The 19,987-nt window shown below is 43.4% G+C and overlaps 1 protein-coding gene across 8 annotated transcripts in view; it reads left to right on the plus strand.

Moving 5' to 3' along the window:
• The window catches only part of LOC117400444 (KN motif and ankyrin repeat domain-containing protein 4-like), a 36,438-nt gene extending 20,150 nt beyond the window's left edge, over positions 1 to 16,288 (plus strand). For 7 of the 8 annotated variants that reach the window (XM_059031427.1, XM_059031426.1, XM_034924540.2 and 4 more), the window contains 9 exons: positions 2,040 to 2,110; positions 2,667 to 4,742; positions 7,353 to 7,464; positions 7,921 to 8,121; positions 8,855 to 8,939; positions 9,449 to 9,668; positions 10,977 to 11,119; positions 11,784 to 11,984; positions 14,910 to 16,288. In XM_059031427.1, coding sequence (XP_058887410.1) covers positions 2,095 to 2,110; positions 2,667 to 4,742; positions 7,353 to 7,464; positions 7,921 to 8,121; positions 8,855 to 8,939; positions 9,449 to 9,668; positions 10,977 to 11,119; positions 11,784 to 11,984; positions 14,910 to 15,011 — 3,156 coding nt within the window. In that variant the 5' untranslated portion in view covers positions 2,040 to 2,094 and the 3' untranslated portion in view covers positions 15,012 to 16,288. Of the gene's footprint in view, positions 1 to 1,539; positions 1,874 to 2,039; positions 2,111 to 2,666; positions 4,743 to 7,352; positions 7,465 to 7,920; positions 8,122 to 8,854; positions 8,940 to 9,448; positions 9,669 to 10,976; positions 11,120 to 11,783; positions 11,985 to 14,909 lie in introns of those variants that run through there. The other variant, XM_059031429.1, reaches the window with a different exon arrangement.
• The last annotated feature ends 3,699 nt before the right edge of the window (positions 16,289 to 19,987 follow it).

Genomic DNA, 19,987 nt, shown 5'->3' on the forward strand with positions numbered 1-19,987 from the left:
ATCTGTCTAGGATCCTGCATACACTCTCCATTTAAAACCACTGCCATTAATCTCTTCTTGATATTCAATGGGGCAGACTTTGCAGTATGCTGTGTTGTCTGTTAAGTATCAGTATATTTGCGGGTCAAAAATGAGCTTGGGGGGGGGGGGGGAAACTAAAAAAAAAGCATTTCTCAGCTTCGTCTCGCATTAGAGGAGAAATAGGATTTATCTTACGAGAATCACAGTGTATCCAGATCTACTTCTACTGCTTCAACTACTGCTGCACTACTACTACTAACAACAACAACAACAACAACAACAACCACAACAACAACAACTAGGAATGCTCGATTACAAAATGTGATGGAAAACTATGAAACATTTGAATTGCTTTACAGCACGACATGAATCTTTCCACACTGATAATGGTCAGTCTAGGTTAACCAGAGCATGCTCTAAATATGACAAGCATGAGCAGATGCTTTTCCAAAAGTTCAAAGGGGACCCCAAACATTTTCTTCCTCAGCGTCTGACGGATAGTGTAATCATTCCCCACGTATCAGGCACTTTGTCATATTAGTTCATTAGCATTTTCGTTCAAACTGGAAGATGCACAGATGTGCAGATTGAAGCTCTGGATCAGCAGATCATGACGGACTTCCGTTCATTAACTCACACCTGAGCCTCGCTCCTGTGCTGCAGCTGCTAATGAAACTCTACATGCTTATTCCATCAAGACAGCTAATTGTTCAAACGCCTTGGCAATGAACGTGAATGACGGTGAATGTGCCCTCATGCATCAATCAGGATTCATTTTCTACGCTATATTATTATTATTTTATTATTATGTATTTCTTAGCAGACGCCCTTATCCACGGCGACTTACAATTGTTACAAGATATCACATTATTTTTACATACAATTACATTCTGTTTTACACATTATTTTTACATACAGTTACCCATTTATACAGTTGGGTTTTTACTGGAGCAATCTAGGTAAAGTACCTTGCTCAAGGGTACAGCAGCAGTGTCCCACACTGGGATTGAACCCATGACCCTCCGGTCAAGAGTCAAGAGCCCTAACCACTACTCCACACTGCTGCTCCACTGCTGTTCCAAATGTGCTTCTGTTGGGTAAACCAGACCTGGCGGTGTGGAGTAGTGGTTAGGGCTCTGGACTCTTGACCGGAGGGTCGTGGGTTCAATTCCTGGTGGGGGACACTGCTGCTGTACCCTTGAGCAAGGTACTTTACTTAGATTGCTCCAGTAAAAACCCAACTGTATAAATGGGTAATTGTGTGTAAAAATAATGTGTAAAAAAATGTAATTGTATGTAAATATAATGTGATATCTTGTAACAATTGTAAGTCGCCCTGGATAAGGGCGTCTGCTAAGAAATAAATAATAATAATAATTTGAAACCCAAACCCAAAAAATAATGATGAGAGATGATATACTGTATGTAAGTGATGTTGCCGTGGTTTAGAAAACCCCCCTACAGGTCAGCCTACAGCGGTCCCGCTGCACAGAGCTCTCTGAAGCCCCACGTTTGCAGCTTGCTTTGGAAAGCCAGTGGAAGCTGGGATTACAGATTGTACCGCATCTTACTGGATCAGTCAGCAAGCTACGTGCAGTCGACACAGTAGAGTCTATTGCAGATCAGAGAGGATATTTGTACTCCTTGTAGTGTATGTCACCTTGACGGTGCACTAAATATTCACTGTGCAAAATCCCCTTCAAGGGTCTGCACTTTTTTCTGTTGCAGTTTTTTTTTTGTATTGTGTCTGTACTCTGTACAAACTAATTAGGAAATAACAAATGAAGAGTTATTTACAGACCCAGATGCTGCGATGTTTTTCATGGAGGTGATCTGTGTCCTCCTGGATGTGGTATGTCAGCCGTTGCTTTTCTCTTGTGTTTAGAACAGTAATCCGGCCAGCATGTGGCACAAACTCTTGTTTATGCTTAGTGGTTCCAAACGCCACCCTGATTTCCGATTAATTCATGCTTTATATTAGTTATTCTATAATATTTCTGTTTTCTTTTTCTTTTAAGGTTGCTCGTATTTGACCACTAGATTTGACTCCCATGACACTGAGAATACCAAACTATGGACAAGAAAACAGGTAAGATTTTAACCTGGATTATGACAAGCTCATTGTTCCCAGCACTGTGGTTATTTTAAGATCTGGGTGTAATTTAAAGCAGAAGACGATTTCAGAGAGCAGTCATTTTCCTAAGCGTTTGGCCATGCACAACTTCATATTAGCCTGGCTTCATTAACATTTTTTTCCTACATGCTTTTTTCAAATTTCGGAGGATTTGGCATCTGGTCTCCTGTATAGCCACATCCTATGTTTCATGTCTCACTCTTTTGTTTTGATCATAACTCACGTGGGCACGAAATGGTAAAGAATGTGCACATTGAGTAAGAAGATTAGTGCTTTCACTCAAAACACGTGTGAATCTGCAGATCAGCCCACAGTCATCAGTCATCCTCATCCGTTACATAGCTCTTAAATAAGCTGTTTTAAATAAGATTTGGGATTGTTCATTCTTTTGGCATTGCAGAGTAGAAAGGGTTAAATAAGCTTTGGATTTCCTTGACCACTCTCATGCATTAAAAATGTAATGGACTGATTTAAACTCAGGCTTCCCTAATAAACTTGTGTGTGTTTTCAGCAACTGGCCTTTCATCTAAACCATCTGAGCACGGAGACCAGCGGAAGCAGCTCCCCTACTCTGTCGAGACTCCATATGGCTTCCACTTGGACCTGGATTTCCTGAAGTATGTTGACGACATCGAGAAAGGCAACACCATCAGGAGGGTTCTCATTCAAAGGAGGACCAAAGCCCCGAAGTTCAGCACCCTGCCCAGGAACTTCAGCCTCCCGGATAACAGCTCCAGATCCCTTCCCAGGGAAAGCTGGACTTCCACTTGCTCTCTCGTGCCCAGAAGCACATCCAGGGATGTGGAGGTCCAGCAGATCTTCGAGTTCCGTGCGGCTGCCCATGTTTCTGTAGGAGTTTCTCCAAGAGCCCCGGGTGTCACGAGCAGATCAGAGAGAGCTGCCGCAGGGGATGTCAGGACCAGAGCTTTTGATGAGCAGCCACTGGGCTTTAGGGTTAGACCGCAGTTGTTGAGGGCTTCAAGCATGCCTGTTACTGTCCTGCAGAGAAAGAACTCTGAGAATTCAGAAGATCAAACCGAGCCGCTTCCCGGACACAGCACCAAAGACAATGGCTCATCCGAAAATGTGTTTTGTTCAAATGATTGCTCCTCCACCCAGGAGACAGCCAAGAACTGTGAAGCTGTCTTAACTTCGGAGGTCAGCAATCTCCGGCAGCAACTCGCAGCTGCTTTGCAAAGGATCAAAGTGCTGGAAGAGCAGGTGAAAACAATTCCTGAGCTAACAGAACAGGTGTCAACACTGACGGAAGAGAAAGGCAATCTCATTCTACAGCTCAACCGTCAGCTTGCGGTTTCAGTGCAAGGATTTCCCCAGACTACTGGCAGTGAAAACACAGAACACGAAAAACATAGTTTGCATTCACTTACAAGCAACAGTACAGCCAAAAATCAAATTGCATCTTCCACAGATGTGTTAGCATCTGCAACCCCATTGACTACAAAGGCAAGTGAAGATCACAGTCATTCTCAGCAGCAGAAAATAAGCACTGATCACAAAGAACTAGCCAGCACGCCAATGGGATCTTCATTACAAGACGTGGCTGTCTGTGTCACTGAAGGAGGGGCAGGTTCAGCAGCTCAGAAGACTAACAGTGATACAGAAGCTCTCACCAGTATAGCACTGAGGACAAAACTCACGGTTCTAGAGAAGCAGTTAAGTGACACAACTAAAGAGCTTGAGAAAGCAAACACTCTCCTGAAGCAGAAAGTGGAAGAAAACAAGGTGAAAGAGCTTATGCTTGAGCAACAGTCAGAGCAGGAAAACTCTAGTCCCCAGCTGAAAGGAGCTGAGGTGGGGGAGCAGACCGAAGAAGTAGTGAAGAGCAAGCAGTCTGATTATGTTCAGCGCTGCAATGCCTCAGTGAACACAGAAGCCAGCTCGGAAGTAAAGACGTTCTCTGACAAAGGCACCACCACAGACATGCAGATTCCAACCGGGTCGGTAGAATGTGGCGCTGGTACAACCATTACTGAGACACCAAAGAAAGATCTGAGAAGCTCGAGCATTCAAACAGACTCTTTGGAAGTCAGGAGCGTTGGAGTGGTAGCATCTGTCCAGACTGGGGAAAAATCAATAGCAGCTACAGTCAGTGCTTGTGACAAAACCATTGAAACCGATCAACCATTGATCCATGTCACATGCAAACCTGTTGAAAAAAAAGTAGCAGACCTGGAAAAGGAAAGTGAATGCATGAAACAATGTGCCTCTAGCAGAGAGTCTGACCTCACGTCTGTTGTGGGTGACTGTAAATCTAAGGAAGAGTGCGTCAGGGAAGTGGCACAGGATTGCAAGAAAGAAGGCAAGGGTGACCGTGAAGAACCAATGCCATCTTCCTCAATGCAGGCCACCATAGGACACTATGTCACAAAGATCCAACAGCTTTTGCACGAGCAGTGGGCGGTTTTGGAGAACGGCTACCCAGAACTTACCAGCACACTAAAGCAGCCAGCTTCAAAGATCAGTTCAATCCAGGAGCAGCTGGTCAGCTCTCTCAACGCACTGTCCTCCATGTACTCTTCACAAGCAGAGAAAGAGGCAACCAATGGGAGCAGTGCTCAGCAAGCAGGTACATCTGACTTCCTAGTTTCTTAACCCCTCTGATGTGGGATAACAGTTGTGAGCTGATACAGAATTGGGTGTGCTGTGCTGCATAGATAACATTGACTAACCAAGTGCTTTGCATGGCTGATGAAGATGAATGGCTGAGTATGGGGTGCTTACTCTGTGCACGAAAGTTAATTTAAGGGGTTAAAAGGTTTTATATTCTTGGACAAATGTTCTCTGTTCTCAGTTTAGCTGTCAGCAAAATAGGCTTGAGATCACAATGCCTAGCAAGCATATCTAAAGGAATGTGAGATAGCTAAAGGATAAACCACTGGACCATATCTAGGCAAATAGATGGTTAATCACAGAAACTGCCAACCGTGTTCTCAGGAAATAGTGAAGGGCTGTAAAATGAGTTGTAAGCTGGAAAAATGAGTTTAGGTCGATGTAACTGCATAAAATAAACTGCTTGTGTTTTTGTTCTATATGCTGGAGTCCTGTAAACCACCGAGCTGGGATTAAATAAAAGTGTTTCAAGTTTACTGCTAGGCTGCAATATTTTATTCCCGGGAATTAGAAGAGAGAAGCCCACATTTTCACATTTAGTATTAAATATGTCGAGGGAACAGATGCTTGCTCTTCTTTCATTCTACAGTGATGTAAATATTTGTTGTTGTTGTTGGTTGACTAAATTTTAATATTCCAAAAATGCAATTTATTTATTTAAAATATTTCCCATGACCCTATGCAGATAGCACAGAACAGAAGCAACAACACATTAACAAAGTGCCCCATTACTCATAACAGTAATGGAGTGCTTGGTATTTCTATTGGATTACAAAAAAAGAATAACTTGCATTCCTAACAAAGACAGACAACCATTTCTCAGTTCAAATACTACAATCTGCAGTCCCCAGCTGCAGATTGATATTATGTATTCAAATCATATTCTGGGGTCAGGTTTTCATATTGCTGGCTTTTCCAGGGCACCACTTTGAATACTGTACCGTACCCCACTGCAGTGTTTTATTGATACTGTAGTATTTTACAGAAAGGTGTCTAGACATGATTACAATAACAATACACTTCATTTATAACAGGGCTGCACTGGCCTTGGTAAGTTTGCACAGGTTACAGTTCAATACCTGACTACACTTCCCCATGCTTTCCCAATGCTTCACTGCTTTCCAAAAAACACGATGGTCTTAAAACATCAGAAAGCAAATTTTCAACCTAATCTTAAAAAAATGAAGACTTGAACTAATTGAAATGTGAATATGTTGATACCCCTTGTGATCTAAACTGACTGAACTAATCCTGTGTGATGAAATATACCGAAATCCTTCTTAAAGTATCTCTCATGAATAGGTTATTAAGCCAGCACCATCCTAAAAACCATTTAAACCCATCTTAAGTGATTCAGTGAGCTTTATGAGTGGCAACCATTGTGCTTTATGCTTAAAAGGGAACTGAGCCTGCAGAATTAACCAAGCCGCGAGAAGCTTGTGAAGATCAGCACATGCTAATGCTCTATATAGTAAGTACAGTCAAATCTATACATCAGCTCTGCAGCTAATCCGAAAGAGATGATAGAGGCAAAGGCAGGCACATTGCTCAGGTCCCTGCTGCAGTCTAGTGATTCTGTGGAGAGCATCTGCTCACATCTTTACTCGAAGAAGACTGACAGAACTGAGGCAAATGTGGGCAAGACGGACTCTCAAAAAAAAAAAAATTGGGGTAATAATTGGCGGTGTCCAGTTTAGACATCTCAAAGTCCAGGATGCTTCTCAAAGCTGACGGAAGGGGTTTGGTTTCCAGGAGTGATGGGTCGACCAATCGTACCTGACAAAGGATCAGTACCAGGCACCCAACCAATTATATTGGTCTTCAAGAGAAACGCGACTGGATTTGAGTGACCGCTGAGTTCCAGGATGCAGAAAGTCATGCAGGCCAACAGAGGGCCACACACAGTTGAGTTCCTGGATCTCGCATTTTTATCATGCATCGTTTTAAACAGTTACTAGATACAAATGATTGAAATAGGATTTTTGTACCTGTGTAGTTGGATGGGACATGATTTTGGAGGAAGTACAGTATTCTTCCATGGTACTGCTAACAGAGCGTCTTCAAGGTGTTAAAATGCATGACCATTCTTAAACCATTAACACCTCTAATGGCTACAAGAGAGCTGGGGTTGGAAATCTATGAATGGATCCAGAAAGTCAGTTTCTCTTGGGACACTGCCGAGCGGCAGCAACCACGCTTCTAGTAGCATTTCCCGTCTTGATCTCCGTGACACAGACTGACCTGTAAACGAGAGAGGAAGAGCATATCTATATATATTATACAACAGAACACATACCAGGGATGCCACTGAATCACAAATCAAACAGTCCTATGTCAATTTATGTATACGTTTTAAACCCAGCTTAGTCTAAGCCCTATTCCTGTGCGAGTGAGGATTCACAGGCAGTAGGTTTGTCTGTTGTCTTTTTTTCTGTGCATGTTATGCTATCTGTCATCTGTAGCAAAAAAGCTTCACTATTGATTGCCCCCGGAGGACACAGCCCTGACAGTCTATGGAAGCAAGCTGAATGATGAAGTGTAACAATATGCTGCTGTGTTGCTGCAGGGAGCCCCCCAGCTACAGCTCTCAAATCCATCATGAAGAAGAAGGACTGCAGCGTCAGCGCAGGGAAGAGCGCAGCGAAGAAGAATCTCAAGTTTGTTGGCATCAATGGGGGGTAAGCGGGTCGGTTATTCAGGTTTTTCTAAATATTTAACCAGGGTGGCATAGTAACATTTTCAGCTCAACAACAGCCTTTTACCCACTCACACGCACACACTCAAAGTGTATTCTCATATAATCGAGGCAAAGGTGCAGCCATCCTTATTGCTTCAGGGTCCGGGCTATTCTCACTGGCAGCTGTGTGCTGTTCCTGTAAACCTTTGAGCTCCCAGATCACCTACTGTACAGTAATGGAGCAGAAGTAATATACAATAAGCAACCAGATACTGTACGGGACTCTCAAAGGGCTAGATAGCAGCAATATGTCATGCATGGTCTAGATGTCTTTGTTCTGTTCAAATGCAATGAAAATAAGGATGGTAAACACATCCATATCTATAAAAAAACTCAGTTGTATGACATGTGGCAATGCACAAAAGAAACTCTTGGAAGAATAATAATTTGTGTCCAGCTATGAAACGACTTCGAGCGAGGAGTCGAGCGGTGAGGACAGCAGGCAGGACAGCAGCTCTGGCACGGAGGATGGCAGCTCAGTACCCGGTGACAGGGCCAGCGAGAGGTCAGCCGCGGGGGTCATGGAAACACGGATTGCTGCTGAGGAGGCCAGCGGTCTCAGCTGCCTTCAAGACAGCCAGGCTGAGGAGGCTGACAGGTACAGTAAATCCTCTCTGGGAAAGGCTTATCACAGTCATTCTTCACGGAAATGCTGCAGTGTTCCCCCTCTGCTCATTGTTATACTTTGCATTTACCATAGTTTACCCTGGTTTGTTCTGTTTTTTAATATGCTTTACCATACCTCTCTGGGTTTTACAATGCTTTATTACACTTTGCTGTGCTTTTGCTATAGGTAACTTTTCTAAGAGCTCTTTAATATTGTGAAAGAGGACACTTACAATAAGGGCTACACTTTAAACCTGATTGCAAACACGCTTGGATTGGTTTATAGGGCACATATCACACCACTCAATTATTAAACCATATTAAATAGGATGGACTTACAAGGTCATTACAAAGCACTGTGTAATTATTAACACTTTCATGCAGAACCTTTACTACTACGGGTATGGCTGTGGCTGTGCAATATGAACGTGTTACCTACAAATCAATGCAGTTATTAATCTAGTAGCACACAGTAACTCTTGTGTCAATGCAGTTATTAATCTAGTAACACACAGTAACTCTTGTGTCAATGCAGTTATTAATCTAGTAGCACACAGTAACTCTTGTGTCAATGCAGTTATTAATCTAGTAGCACACAGTAACACATGGTGCTCTGTGGGATGCCATGCAAATTGACATTAAAATGCACTTCATTTACACACTTGGAAGTGAATCTATAGACAGACAGATAACTGGATAATTGGCCTCTTTTTCCTTAATTTAAGGGAAACAGTACAAGAGAATTTTCTGGCTGCCTGTCATTACCTGAAAGATCACCTCACAGAGACTGCGTTCCCCAACAAGGAGATGGTAAATGTTCTTTAATAACCCTTTCCATGAAGTGTCTCTAATTCCTGTGCATTTACATAGCAGCTACTTAGTAAATACATGTATACTTAGTGTAAAGTGCATTGTAACCATGCACAATAACACCATAACTGTGGAAGTACACATGTATTTACTAAGTAACTAATATGTCAATACACAGGAATTAGAGACACAACGTAAAGTGTTACAATTTTTTTTAACACACAATGACAAAGTGCTGTGCTCATAACCCTCTGCTAGTCATATAACTGGTGTTGTTGTGGATGCATGGTGTTACATTGATAGCATATGTACTGTATGTATATATAATTTTCTGGAGGAACAATGGTTAATGGTGTAAGATGGAGAATGACTCTAGAAAGCATGCAATGAAATCTGAAGCAGTGTGCTCCCCCAATCCCTAGCAGCGTGGCGTGAGGAGATTTCTTGGATGCAGTTCTCATTTTTTCCATGGGCTGTGCAGTAAATCAGCGCTCTCCCCTGCTCTCCAGAGGCAGTGCCTGCGCGTGGTGTACCAGGAGTGGTTCAGAGTCTCCAGTCAGAAAGCCTCCTCGGCCGACAGCGTGGCTGGGTACCTCAGGGAGCTGCAAGCAATGACCCCGGAGCTGATGGGTTTCATTGTGAACCTGGCAGACGGGAATGGAAACACTGCTCTCCATTACAGCGTGTCCCACTCCAACTTCCACATTGTCAAGCTGCTGCTGGGTACAGGTAATGAGGAGACTGCATGGGGGGGAGGCAGCTTGAACCTGCCCATTCTAATGAATAGCGGAGCAGTGGAAAATAATCATTGAACAAGAACGCTGCTGGGGCTCCCCTCAGAAAAGCTGAACTTGGTACATTTGCTCTCGCTGTGTCTCTGCTTCTCTCGGTGTTTGCAGTTCTGTGTAAGCAACAGCAAGACGACTTACAAATATTTTTATGGTAGAAAAAATGATATATATTTATAGTCAACGTATTGTGATGAGCACTGAGGTACGGAAAAAGGGTTATTGAAATATAACATGGTACCGGTACTGAAAAAAACAATTAACTACAAGTTAAAAAAACTAAACAAAACAAAAAACACCCGATTTGCTTACAACTTGAACGGGATCATTAAAATGATTACTGGAGTAGAGGGGGGAAAAAGCAGTGGTTCTACCATTATATACCATTATAACATTTGCACTGTCATTTTGTTTATTATGATTTTACCATGCATTTTACCATGTTTTTGATAATTTATTATGCTTTCACAATAGTTTACTGCACTTTACTATGCTTTTACTATAGATCTTTTATATGGATAGAGTGTATTACAGTATAATTATGTGCACTTCAGTGCAAAACTGTAATATTACATTCCAGTAATTAATGTATTATTAAGTTTATGCTGATGTTTGGTATTAGAACTAATAATATCCTGAGACACCAAAAACAGTGATATACTGCTACCAGTGAAATACACATACTGTACAGCCCACTGTCCACATGGCCTAAACATAAACTGAATCTGAGGATTATTGAACCCTGAGATCATTTGAAAGCACTGTATTTACTGCATTGCAAGTACTGCACCAAGGGAAACTCATTCGGTATTATAGTGTAATCTCTGTTAGTCCAGTGTAATCAGTGTTAGTGCAGTGTAATCTGTGTTTGTGCAGTGTAAATGCAGTGTAATATGTGTTTGTGCAGTGTAATCTGTGTTAGTGCAGTGTAATCAGTGTTAGTGCAGTGTAATCTGTGTTAGTCCAGTGTAATCAGTGTTAGTGCAGTGTAATCTGTGTTTGTGCAGTGTAAATGCAGTGTAATCTGTGTTTGTGCAGTGTAATCAGTGTTTGTGCAGTGTAGTGTTTGTGCAGTGTAATCAGTGTTTGTGCAGTGTAAATGCAGTGTAATCAGTGTTTGTGCAGTGTAAGTGCAGTGTAATCTGTGTTTTTGCAGTGTAATCAGTGTTTGTGCAGTGTAATCTGTGATAGTGCAGTGTAATCTGTGCAGTGTAACGCAGTCAGTATCTTTAACCCGGTTCTCATTCAGGGGGGTGCAAGGTGGACCATCAGAACAAGGCTGGCTACACTGCGATCATGCTGGCTTCACTCACAGCCACGGAGTCCCAGGAGGAGATGGAGGTGGCCTTGCAGCTTCTGAGACAGGGAGACATCAACACCAGAGCCAGCCAGGTACAGCACAGCACAGTACCTACACTCCTAATCTACTGGGAGCACGACTCAGAGACTTGAAATCTATAGTAATAATAATATCTTTATTTTTATATTTCGCCTTTCATAGTGGACCACCATCACAAAGCGCTTTTCAGAGGTAGGCTGTGAACTGTGCATTATATGCAGAGTCACTTACAATAGGACATATACGCTAAAAGACTACATAACTTGCAGAGATGTTCTGGGAGTTGTAGTCATCCTGACTGGTAGCAGTAAACGGTGGGCTGTCAGAGTGAGTTTAGGAAACTAGCAGCAGCGGATAGAGGCTGTGGAGTCAGAGAGAGCTTAGTTAGAGCTTAGTCCAGGGACTACCAATGAAAATTAGCTTTTAGCTAAATTTGGGTACAATGCATCACCTGACATGTTCATTTATGTAAAGAATTATACAATGTCCCTGTCAAATAAATAGAATAAATATATAAAATAGTTAAGAGCTTAGTTTTTTTTCATGGTTCTTTGAGATTGGTTGAATAAACCACCATTTGGTCACCATGAAAGCTGTTTCTGTAGCTGTATCCTGGGTACACAGTAGTTTACTGCTTTTACCATGGGAGCTGTTGTAAGGATGCGAGGCCCGAGCGAGGTGGAGATGGTAATGAGCTCTCCCTGCGTGCACCTGCAGGCTGGTCAGACGGCCCTGATGCTGGCGGTCAGTCATGGCCGGACGGACATGGTGAGGTCCCTGCTGGCGTGCGAGGCTGACGTCAACATCCAGGACGATGACGGCTCCACGGCGCTCATGTGTGCCTGCGAGCACGGCCACGCGGAGATCGTGCGGCTGCTGCTGGCCCAGCCAGGCTGCAGAGCACAGCTCGCCGACAACGTGAGTATAGAGAACGAGAGCAGCGAGCGGGCATCCCCGGGGGAAAGCAAACTGAGGAATAAAATAACATTGTGGTACCCCGAAATGCAGGGGGTTTGACCAGCAAAGTTCCTTTCAACCATAACCCAGTCAGTAGTGTGTGGTGCCACTGTGTACCCAGAGTAATACAATCAGCTTGCTGTATATTCCAGTAAAAGCAAGTTCTTTCTGCATAGCGCTGCCAGGATGAGTCACGGGTTACAGCCTCGTCCGCAGTTTGGTTTCTGTGCTCCCTAAGGAGTGATTCACGTGGCAGTGAACCAGCCGTGGATCTGTCCAAGCCTTCCACTTCCGTTCTGCACGCTTTTCCTTTTGATGAACAAAAATCGAAGCCCCAATAATGTTTCTGACACCTGGAATCTAAGTAACAGCGACACACTTATAATCAACTTTAAAACAAGCATGTCAGCGACATTGATCTCCGCAGACACTGCTGTAAATTACATCCAGACCAAGGTTAACCACACACGCTTCTCTAGATACATGGAAAAACATACATACAGAGACAGACAGACCCCCCCACTCTGTGTACCTCAAGATTAAATTTATCAGACAGACAGACGGCCTCCATGTTCCCTGAGAATATGAGACACACACACACACAATAACTTGTGCTAAAGAAGGCTCTCTGCAAGAATCAACAGAATTGAACAAGAGGCAGGGATAAGGAGGCCCTGTGTGTACCAGGACTGTACAAATCAATCATGAGACTTCGAACAGTGCAAGGTAGTCTCTTTAGGGTATTTCTGTCTGTAAATGTAATATATATAAAAAAAATTTTTATATATATATATATATATATATATATATATATATATATATATATATATATATATATATATATATACACATAGATAGATATATATAGATAGATATAGATAGATATATATATATACACATAGATAGATATAGATATATAGATATATATATATATATATATATATATATATATAGATATATATATAGATATATATATAATCAATCTATGTATATAAAATGTTCATGCTATTACTTCTGTAGATCCAACACTGTCTAGATAATTCAGTGGAGCCCAGAATCTATTTAATGCAGCCTACTTCATTTTTTAAATCTCCCTCCTGGTTAGCCCCAATTATAGGCAGCGGCTGGTATTATAGGGGGCCTCATGTTGAGACAGAAGGATACAATTACCATCATAAGTTGCGCATTCATCTGTCAGTATAAATTACATCAATTCCTGCAGATACAAGATACGCTGTCACGAGAATGGAACGAAACACACACCGTCACGAGAATGGAACGAAACACACGCCGTCACGAGAATGGAACGAAACACACGCCGTCACGAGAATGGAACGAAACACGCCGTCACGAGAATGGAACGAAACACACGCCGTCACGAGAATGGAACGAAACACACGCCGTCACGAGAATGGAACGAAACACACGCCGTCACGAGAATGGAACGAAACACACGCCGTCACGAGAATGGAACGAAACACACGCCGTCACGAGAATGGAACGAAACACACGCCGTCACGAGAATGGAACGAAACACACGCCGTCACGAGAATGGAACGAAACACACGCCGTCACGAGAATGGAACGAAACACACACCGTCACGAGAATGGAACGAAACACACGCCGTCACGAGAATGGAACGAAACACACACCGTCACGAGAATGGAATGGCTCAAGGGAGGCGGCTCAGCCACTGTAAACTACCATTGCTGAATTATTGAACTCTCTACAGCGCTGCCCAGAGGCGCTGGCACACCCTGTGGTTAGAGATTCTCAATCAATCATTTCAGTGTCTCAATACGCTGTTAATGAAAGACTCAATCAATCATTTCACTTTGAGTGTCCCGTTACCCAGTTCATTAAACGCTTAATTGAAACACTTCATTACCTGACAGTTACATGCATTTCAATGACATTACCAGTCATTTCAACCTGTTGTATCTCTCTCTCTATATTTTTATTTGCATTGCCATGTCCAGTGGTGGTGTGTGACAAGCCCCCTCTGCAGGTCACTGCCTGTAACTCCTGCAATAGCTAGGCATCTCTGTCTAGTGTAATACAAGATAAGGAAGCCTTGCACCTGTCCTTTATGAAAAAATGTTGCAGGTTACCCTAACATACTAAACCCAGCAGCGATGTTCTTTAGCTTTCTAACTTCTGAGTGGGAGGTCCTGATTGCGTGGAAGCAAATCCTAATCAGATTAAACCCAGTCAGGGGAAATGGTAAAAAATGTATGTTCTCTCAGCTCCCTCTTGACTGTGCTGTGTGTTCTCTCAGCTCCCTCTTGACTGTGCTGTGTGTGTTCTCTCAGCTCCCTCTTGACTGTGCTGTGTGTGTTCTCTCAGCTCCCTCTTGACTGTGCTGTGTGTGTTCTCTCAGCTCCCTCTTCACTGTGCTGTGTGTGTTCTCTCAGCTCCCTCTTCACTGTGTTGTGTGTGTTCTCTCAGCTCCCTCTTGACTGTGCTGTGTGTTCTCTCAGCTCCCTCTTGACTGTGCTGTGTGTGTTCTCTCAGCTCCCTCTTGACTGTGCTGTGTGTGTTCTCTCAGCTCCCTCTTGACTGTGCTGTGTGTGTTCTCTCAGCTCCCTCTTGACTGTGCTGTGTGTTCTCTCAGCTCCCTCTTCACTGTGCTGTGTATGTTCTCTCAGCTCCCTCTTGACTGTGCTGTGTTCTCTCAGCTCCCTCTTGACTGTGCTGTGTGTGTTCTCTCAGCTCCCTCTTGACTGTGCTGTGTGTGTTCTCTCAGCTCCCTCTTCACTGTGCTGTGTGTGTTCTCTCAGCTTCCTCTTCACTGTGCTGTGTGTGTTCTCTCAGCTTCCTCTTCACTGTGCTGTGTGTGTTCTCTCAGCTCCCTCTTCACTGTGCTGTGTATGTTCTCTCTTTAGGATGGGAACACTGCTTTGTCTATTGCACTGGAGGCCTCCCTCTCAGAGATTGCTGACCTTCTCTATACCCACGCAGGCCAGAGGGACTCTCCGGCTTCATAGCAACTCCATCCAAAGCCTTTCTCTTATTCCGAGCCGCACAGCTACACAGGGCCTACTCAGCAGAGCCATACAGCTCCCACGATCGCCTCTAAACAGGACTTCAGAGCAGCGTCTGGATTGAAGGAGCTGCTTCCAATATTTACTGTATGTGCATTCTTTCTATGTCCTTAGCATTGTGCTAATGCCCCTCGTACACGGATTAGAACCACGCGAGGGACACGCAGCATAGCTAGCTATGAGGTGGGGCTGTCGTGTTCCTGTGTGTTGCAAGCGCGCTGCTCTTTGCCATGTTTGTGGAACAGCGCTGTTTCTCCGTGTAATCGTGACCAACCCGTACCTGCTGTGTGTGAAGAAGATGGGCTGATTACACAGTGACTTGGGAGCAGAAATAAATACATTTTAATAAAACTAGCAGAGACTTTGATGAATTTTGTTTCTTTTTTTACAATTAACATCACGTACAGACATTCTAGTTGTTGTGGAGGGTACACTCTGATTTTTTATATTTTTATTATAAATGCCCGAGTCCTGTACTTCTCGTATTCCAGTTCTGCACTTTGCTTCACCTGGTATTCATGACACTGAAAACTATACCCCTCCGACACTGAAAACCATATCCCTTCAACACTGAAAACCATACCCCTGCTCCACTGAAAACCATACCCCTCCAACACTGAAAACCATACCCCTTCAACACTGAAAACCATACCCCTTCGACACTGAAAACCATACCCCTTCGACACTGAAAACCATACCCCTCCGACACTGAAAACCATATCCCTTCAACAATGAAAACCATACCCCTGCTCCACTGAAAACCATACCCCTCCGACACTGAAAACCATACCCCTTCGACACTGAAAACCATACCCCTTCGACACTGAAAACCATACCCCTTCGACACTGAAACCTATACCCCTGCTCCACTGAAAACCATACCCCTCCGACACTGAAAACCATACCCCTTCTACACTGAAAACCATACCCCTTCTACACTGAAACCTATATCCCTGCTCCACTGAAAACCATACCCCTTCTACACTGAAAACCATACCCCTGCTCCACTGAAAACCATACCCCTTCTACACTGAAAACCATATCCCTGCTCCACTGAAAACCATACCCCTGCTCCACTGAAAACCATACCCCTTCTCCACTGAAAACCATATCCCTGCTCCACTGAAAACCATATCCCTGCTCCACTGAAAACCATACCCCTTCTACACTGAAAACCATATCCCTGCTCCACTGAAAACCATACCCCTTCTACACTGAAAACCATACCCCTTCTCCACTGAAAACCATATCCCTGCTCCACTGAAAACCATATCCCTGCTCCACTGAAAACCATACCCCTTCTACACTGAAAACCATACCCCTTCTACACTGAAAACCATACCCCTCCGACACTGAAAACCATATCCCTTCAACACTGAAAACCATACCCCTTCTACACTGAAAACCATACCCCTGCTCCACTGAAAACCATACCCCTGCTCCACTGAAAACCATACCCCTCAACACTGAAAACCATACCCCTGCTCCACTGAAAACCATACCCCTGCTCCACTGAAAACCATACCCCTGCTCCACTAAAAACCATACCCCTGCTCCACTGAAAACCATACCCCTCCGACACTGAAAACCATACCCCTTCGACACTGAAAACCATACCCCTCCGACACTGAAAACCATATCCCTTCAACACTGAAAACCATACCCCTGCTCCACTGAAAACCATACCCCTCCGACACTGAAAACCATACCCCTTCAACACTGAAAACCATACCCCTTCTACACTGAAAACCATACCCCTTCTACACTGAAAACCATATCCCTACTCCACTGAAAACCATATCCCTGCTCCACTGAAAACCATACCCCTGCTCCACTGAAAACCATACCCCTGCTCCACTGAAAACCATACCCCTTCTACACTGAAAACCATATCCCTGCTCCACTGAAAACCATATCCCTGCTCCACTGAAAACCATACCCCTTCTACACTGAAAACCATATCCCTGCTCCACTGAAAACCATACCCCTTCTACACTGAAAACCATACCCCTTCGACACTGAAAACCATATCCCTGCTCCACTGAAAACCATATCCCTGCTCCACTGAAAACCATACCCCTTCTACACTGAAAACCATACCCCTTCTACACTGAAAACCATATCCCTGCTCCACTGAAAACCATACCCCTTCTACACTGAAAACCATATCCCTGCTCCACTGAAAACCATATCCCTGCTCCACTGAAAACCATACCCCTTCTACACTGAAAACCATATCCCTGCTCCACTGAAAACCATATCCCTGCTCCACTGAAAACCATACCCCTGCTCCACTGAAAACCATATCCCTGCTCCACTGAAAACCATACCCCTTCTCCACTGAAAACCATACCTCTGCTCCACTGAAAACTATCTCCCTTCTCCACTGAAAACTATACCCCTTCTACACTGAAACACAGCCGAGCCCTGAGGACCCAGACGGGTGCTGCTCCACTGGCTATATGTCGACCTGAGCGAGATGCAGACTGTGAAACACTAGCCTCACAGTCTAACATGACAAAGCTGACAAAACTAGCCCAGGCATTCCTCAGATAGGAAACTCAGATCAGCTCAACCCTCGCAGCAGGAAAAGGTTCAAACTATTAATACAATGCAAGGCTGGGAAAACTTATCTACAGATCATTCCCAGCGTATTGAAATAGTAAGTATTAACTCCAGGGGACAAATTTATTTTACAGCACTGTTTTAGTTCTCAGCATCGCTCAACCAAGCTGTGTGCTTGAAAAATAATAACTTGCAAATATGACTGCACTCTAATGAGCCTCAACAAGAGAGAAGCACTCGCAACCCACTGTGCTACTGCTAACTAAACCAATCACAGACACGAACAACATTGCAGCTCTCATCTAAAAACCCTAACCCTAACCCTCAACAGAGCACTCTGAGCCAAGCTGAGACAACCAAACTCCTTGCACTTGAGACCATGGTGTGTCTGCGGGAAAGACATTTATACATGCAAATGATGTTAAAATAAAACCATGGATTGCAGTTTTCTTAATGTTCATGTACAGTAACATGCCAGTCTGCATACGAAGCCGTGCACTTGGTGTACAGTACAGGTGTGACACTCTGGCTGTATTCATTCTCCTACTGCCTCTCAGTCTGGGGATCATCCCCGGTGGTTATGAGCTTCATACTTCACCTGGCTCTGAACGCAGCGTGTGCCCTTTGTTAACATCCTTGCAAAGAGAATCCTGCTGATACTGTACAAATGCAATGCAGCCATTCATCACCATCACCAAGCCTGCGAAGGACTCGCTGTTATACTATTCGGCTGTTTCCCAGTGCTGGGGTGATGGACGATCTGCAGAGCAACAATGCTGAACAGCACGGCACTCCCCACACCAGTGCTGTGAGAAGCACAGTGAGTGAGAGCAGAGTAATGAGCTATACTGGGAGGATGCAGGACTTTATTTAATCATTTATTTATCCTGGCAAGAAGCTGAGTGTTATTATGAGCAATCCACAAGGCGACCCCACATTTACCCTTCCTGACAACGCCAGTCACTCATTACTAATTGTTTTTGTCTTGTTTGAATGATGTGCTTCTTATTTTTGTTTTGATTTTATAGGATGTTATTTCTTGCTGTCCTCTCTTCGAAGGACTCCCTTGTAAATGAGATCTATCCTGATTAAATTAATACATTCAAATTTGAATTTGATGAGTAAACTGTTGTTTTTAACTGGAGCTCAGCACTTGTGCATTGGTAGCGAGGCTGCAGTACGGGGATACAGTTATCATAAATAATTAAACAGGGAATAGGCTGATGAAACAGATTGCAAATCACTTTGTTTTGGCATTATTTGCCCAGAGGTGCTGCAACAAACACTAATGGGCCGGTAATGACAATAAAGATAGACCATAATTGTGTTACTGCTATATTTGTATTCAGTTTGTGCATGCATTCATCAAGAGTTTAATATGTGTAAGCTGTGCAGAAAGAAAGCTATTAAATAAGCATGTGTGTAAATTGTGATACAATTATATGAATCTTATTCATGTGCTAGTCATGTCAAGAATACGTGCTGAACATTTCACATTTACATTGGAACTGCGTTCCTGCTCTTTGTCCTGTTAATGGTATTATCAGTTGCAGAGTTTACTGACGCATTGCCACCCCAGCTCCTGTGCGTGGTATTAAGATATCTTACCTGGATTCAGTGCATTCCACCAGCATCACAATGAGGCCTTCAGATCCCAGCATTGTTATTGTACAATGATGATGCGCTGAGAGTTCCATTGAGAAGCATTCCAATAGAAGGCTGATGAAGAAAGTAACCCTGCAATTCACAGGTCGAGGAGCAGAGAACAGCGAAGGCATACATTAAACAGAGAGGGGGTACTACAAGAAGACTGAGGGACGCTGGGAACCTCACCAGATTACAGGTCCAAGACATTAGAATAGAATAACACCAATATTTAGTTACATATTAACGTCAGTTCATATAAATACCAGAAACATTACATTTTATATTATGTATGTGTTTGTTTATGTAGGCTTTGTTACCCTGTCACTGCACAGTGGAGTTGTTGTGTTTTTCAGTATTGTTATAATTGCTAGTCAGTCTTATCCTATTTAAGAAAACAGAAACAAACGTTAGAAAATAATTACCATTGTGAGAAACTCAGAAAAGGAGATATCTACAGTGTGTATCGCGTCCTTGGGGCTGGAGTTACTTACAGCAGTGGTTCCCAAATATTCTTTTAAAAAGATCCTGACACATGACAGTGCAGTGGTCTACAGGCTGAGATCGTCAATTCATTTACATGACTGCAACCGCTATGTCTCTGTTCACTGTAAATGTAACACTTATCGTCAACTCCATTGCACATTTATAATATTCAGTGACATTGTAACAGACCCCGGTGCTCTAACTCGTTTGGGCTTTCTGTAAAG

This window comes from Acipenser ruthenus, chromosome 10, assembly GCF_902713425.1.
Source record: "Acipenser ruthenus chromosome 10, fAciRut3.2 maternal haplotype, whole genome shotgun sequence".
In the NCBI taxonomy this organism is placed as follows: Eukaryota; Metazoa; Chordata; class Actinopteri; order Acipenseriformes; family Acipenseridae; genus Acipenser; species Acipenser ruthenus.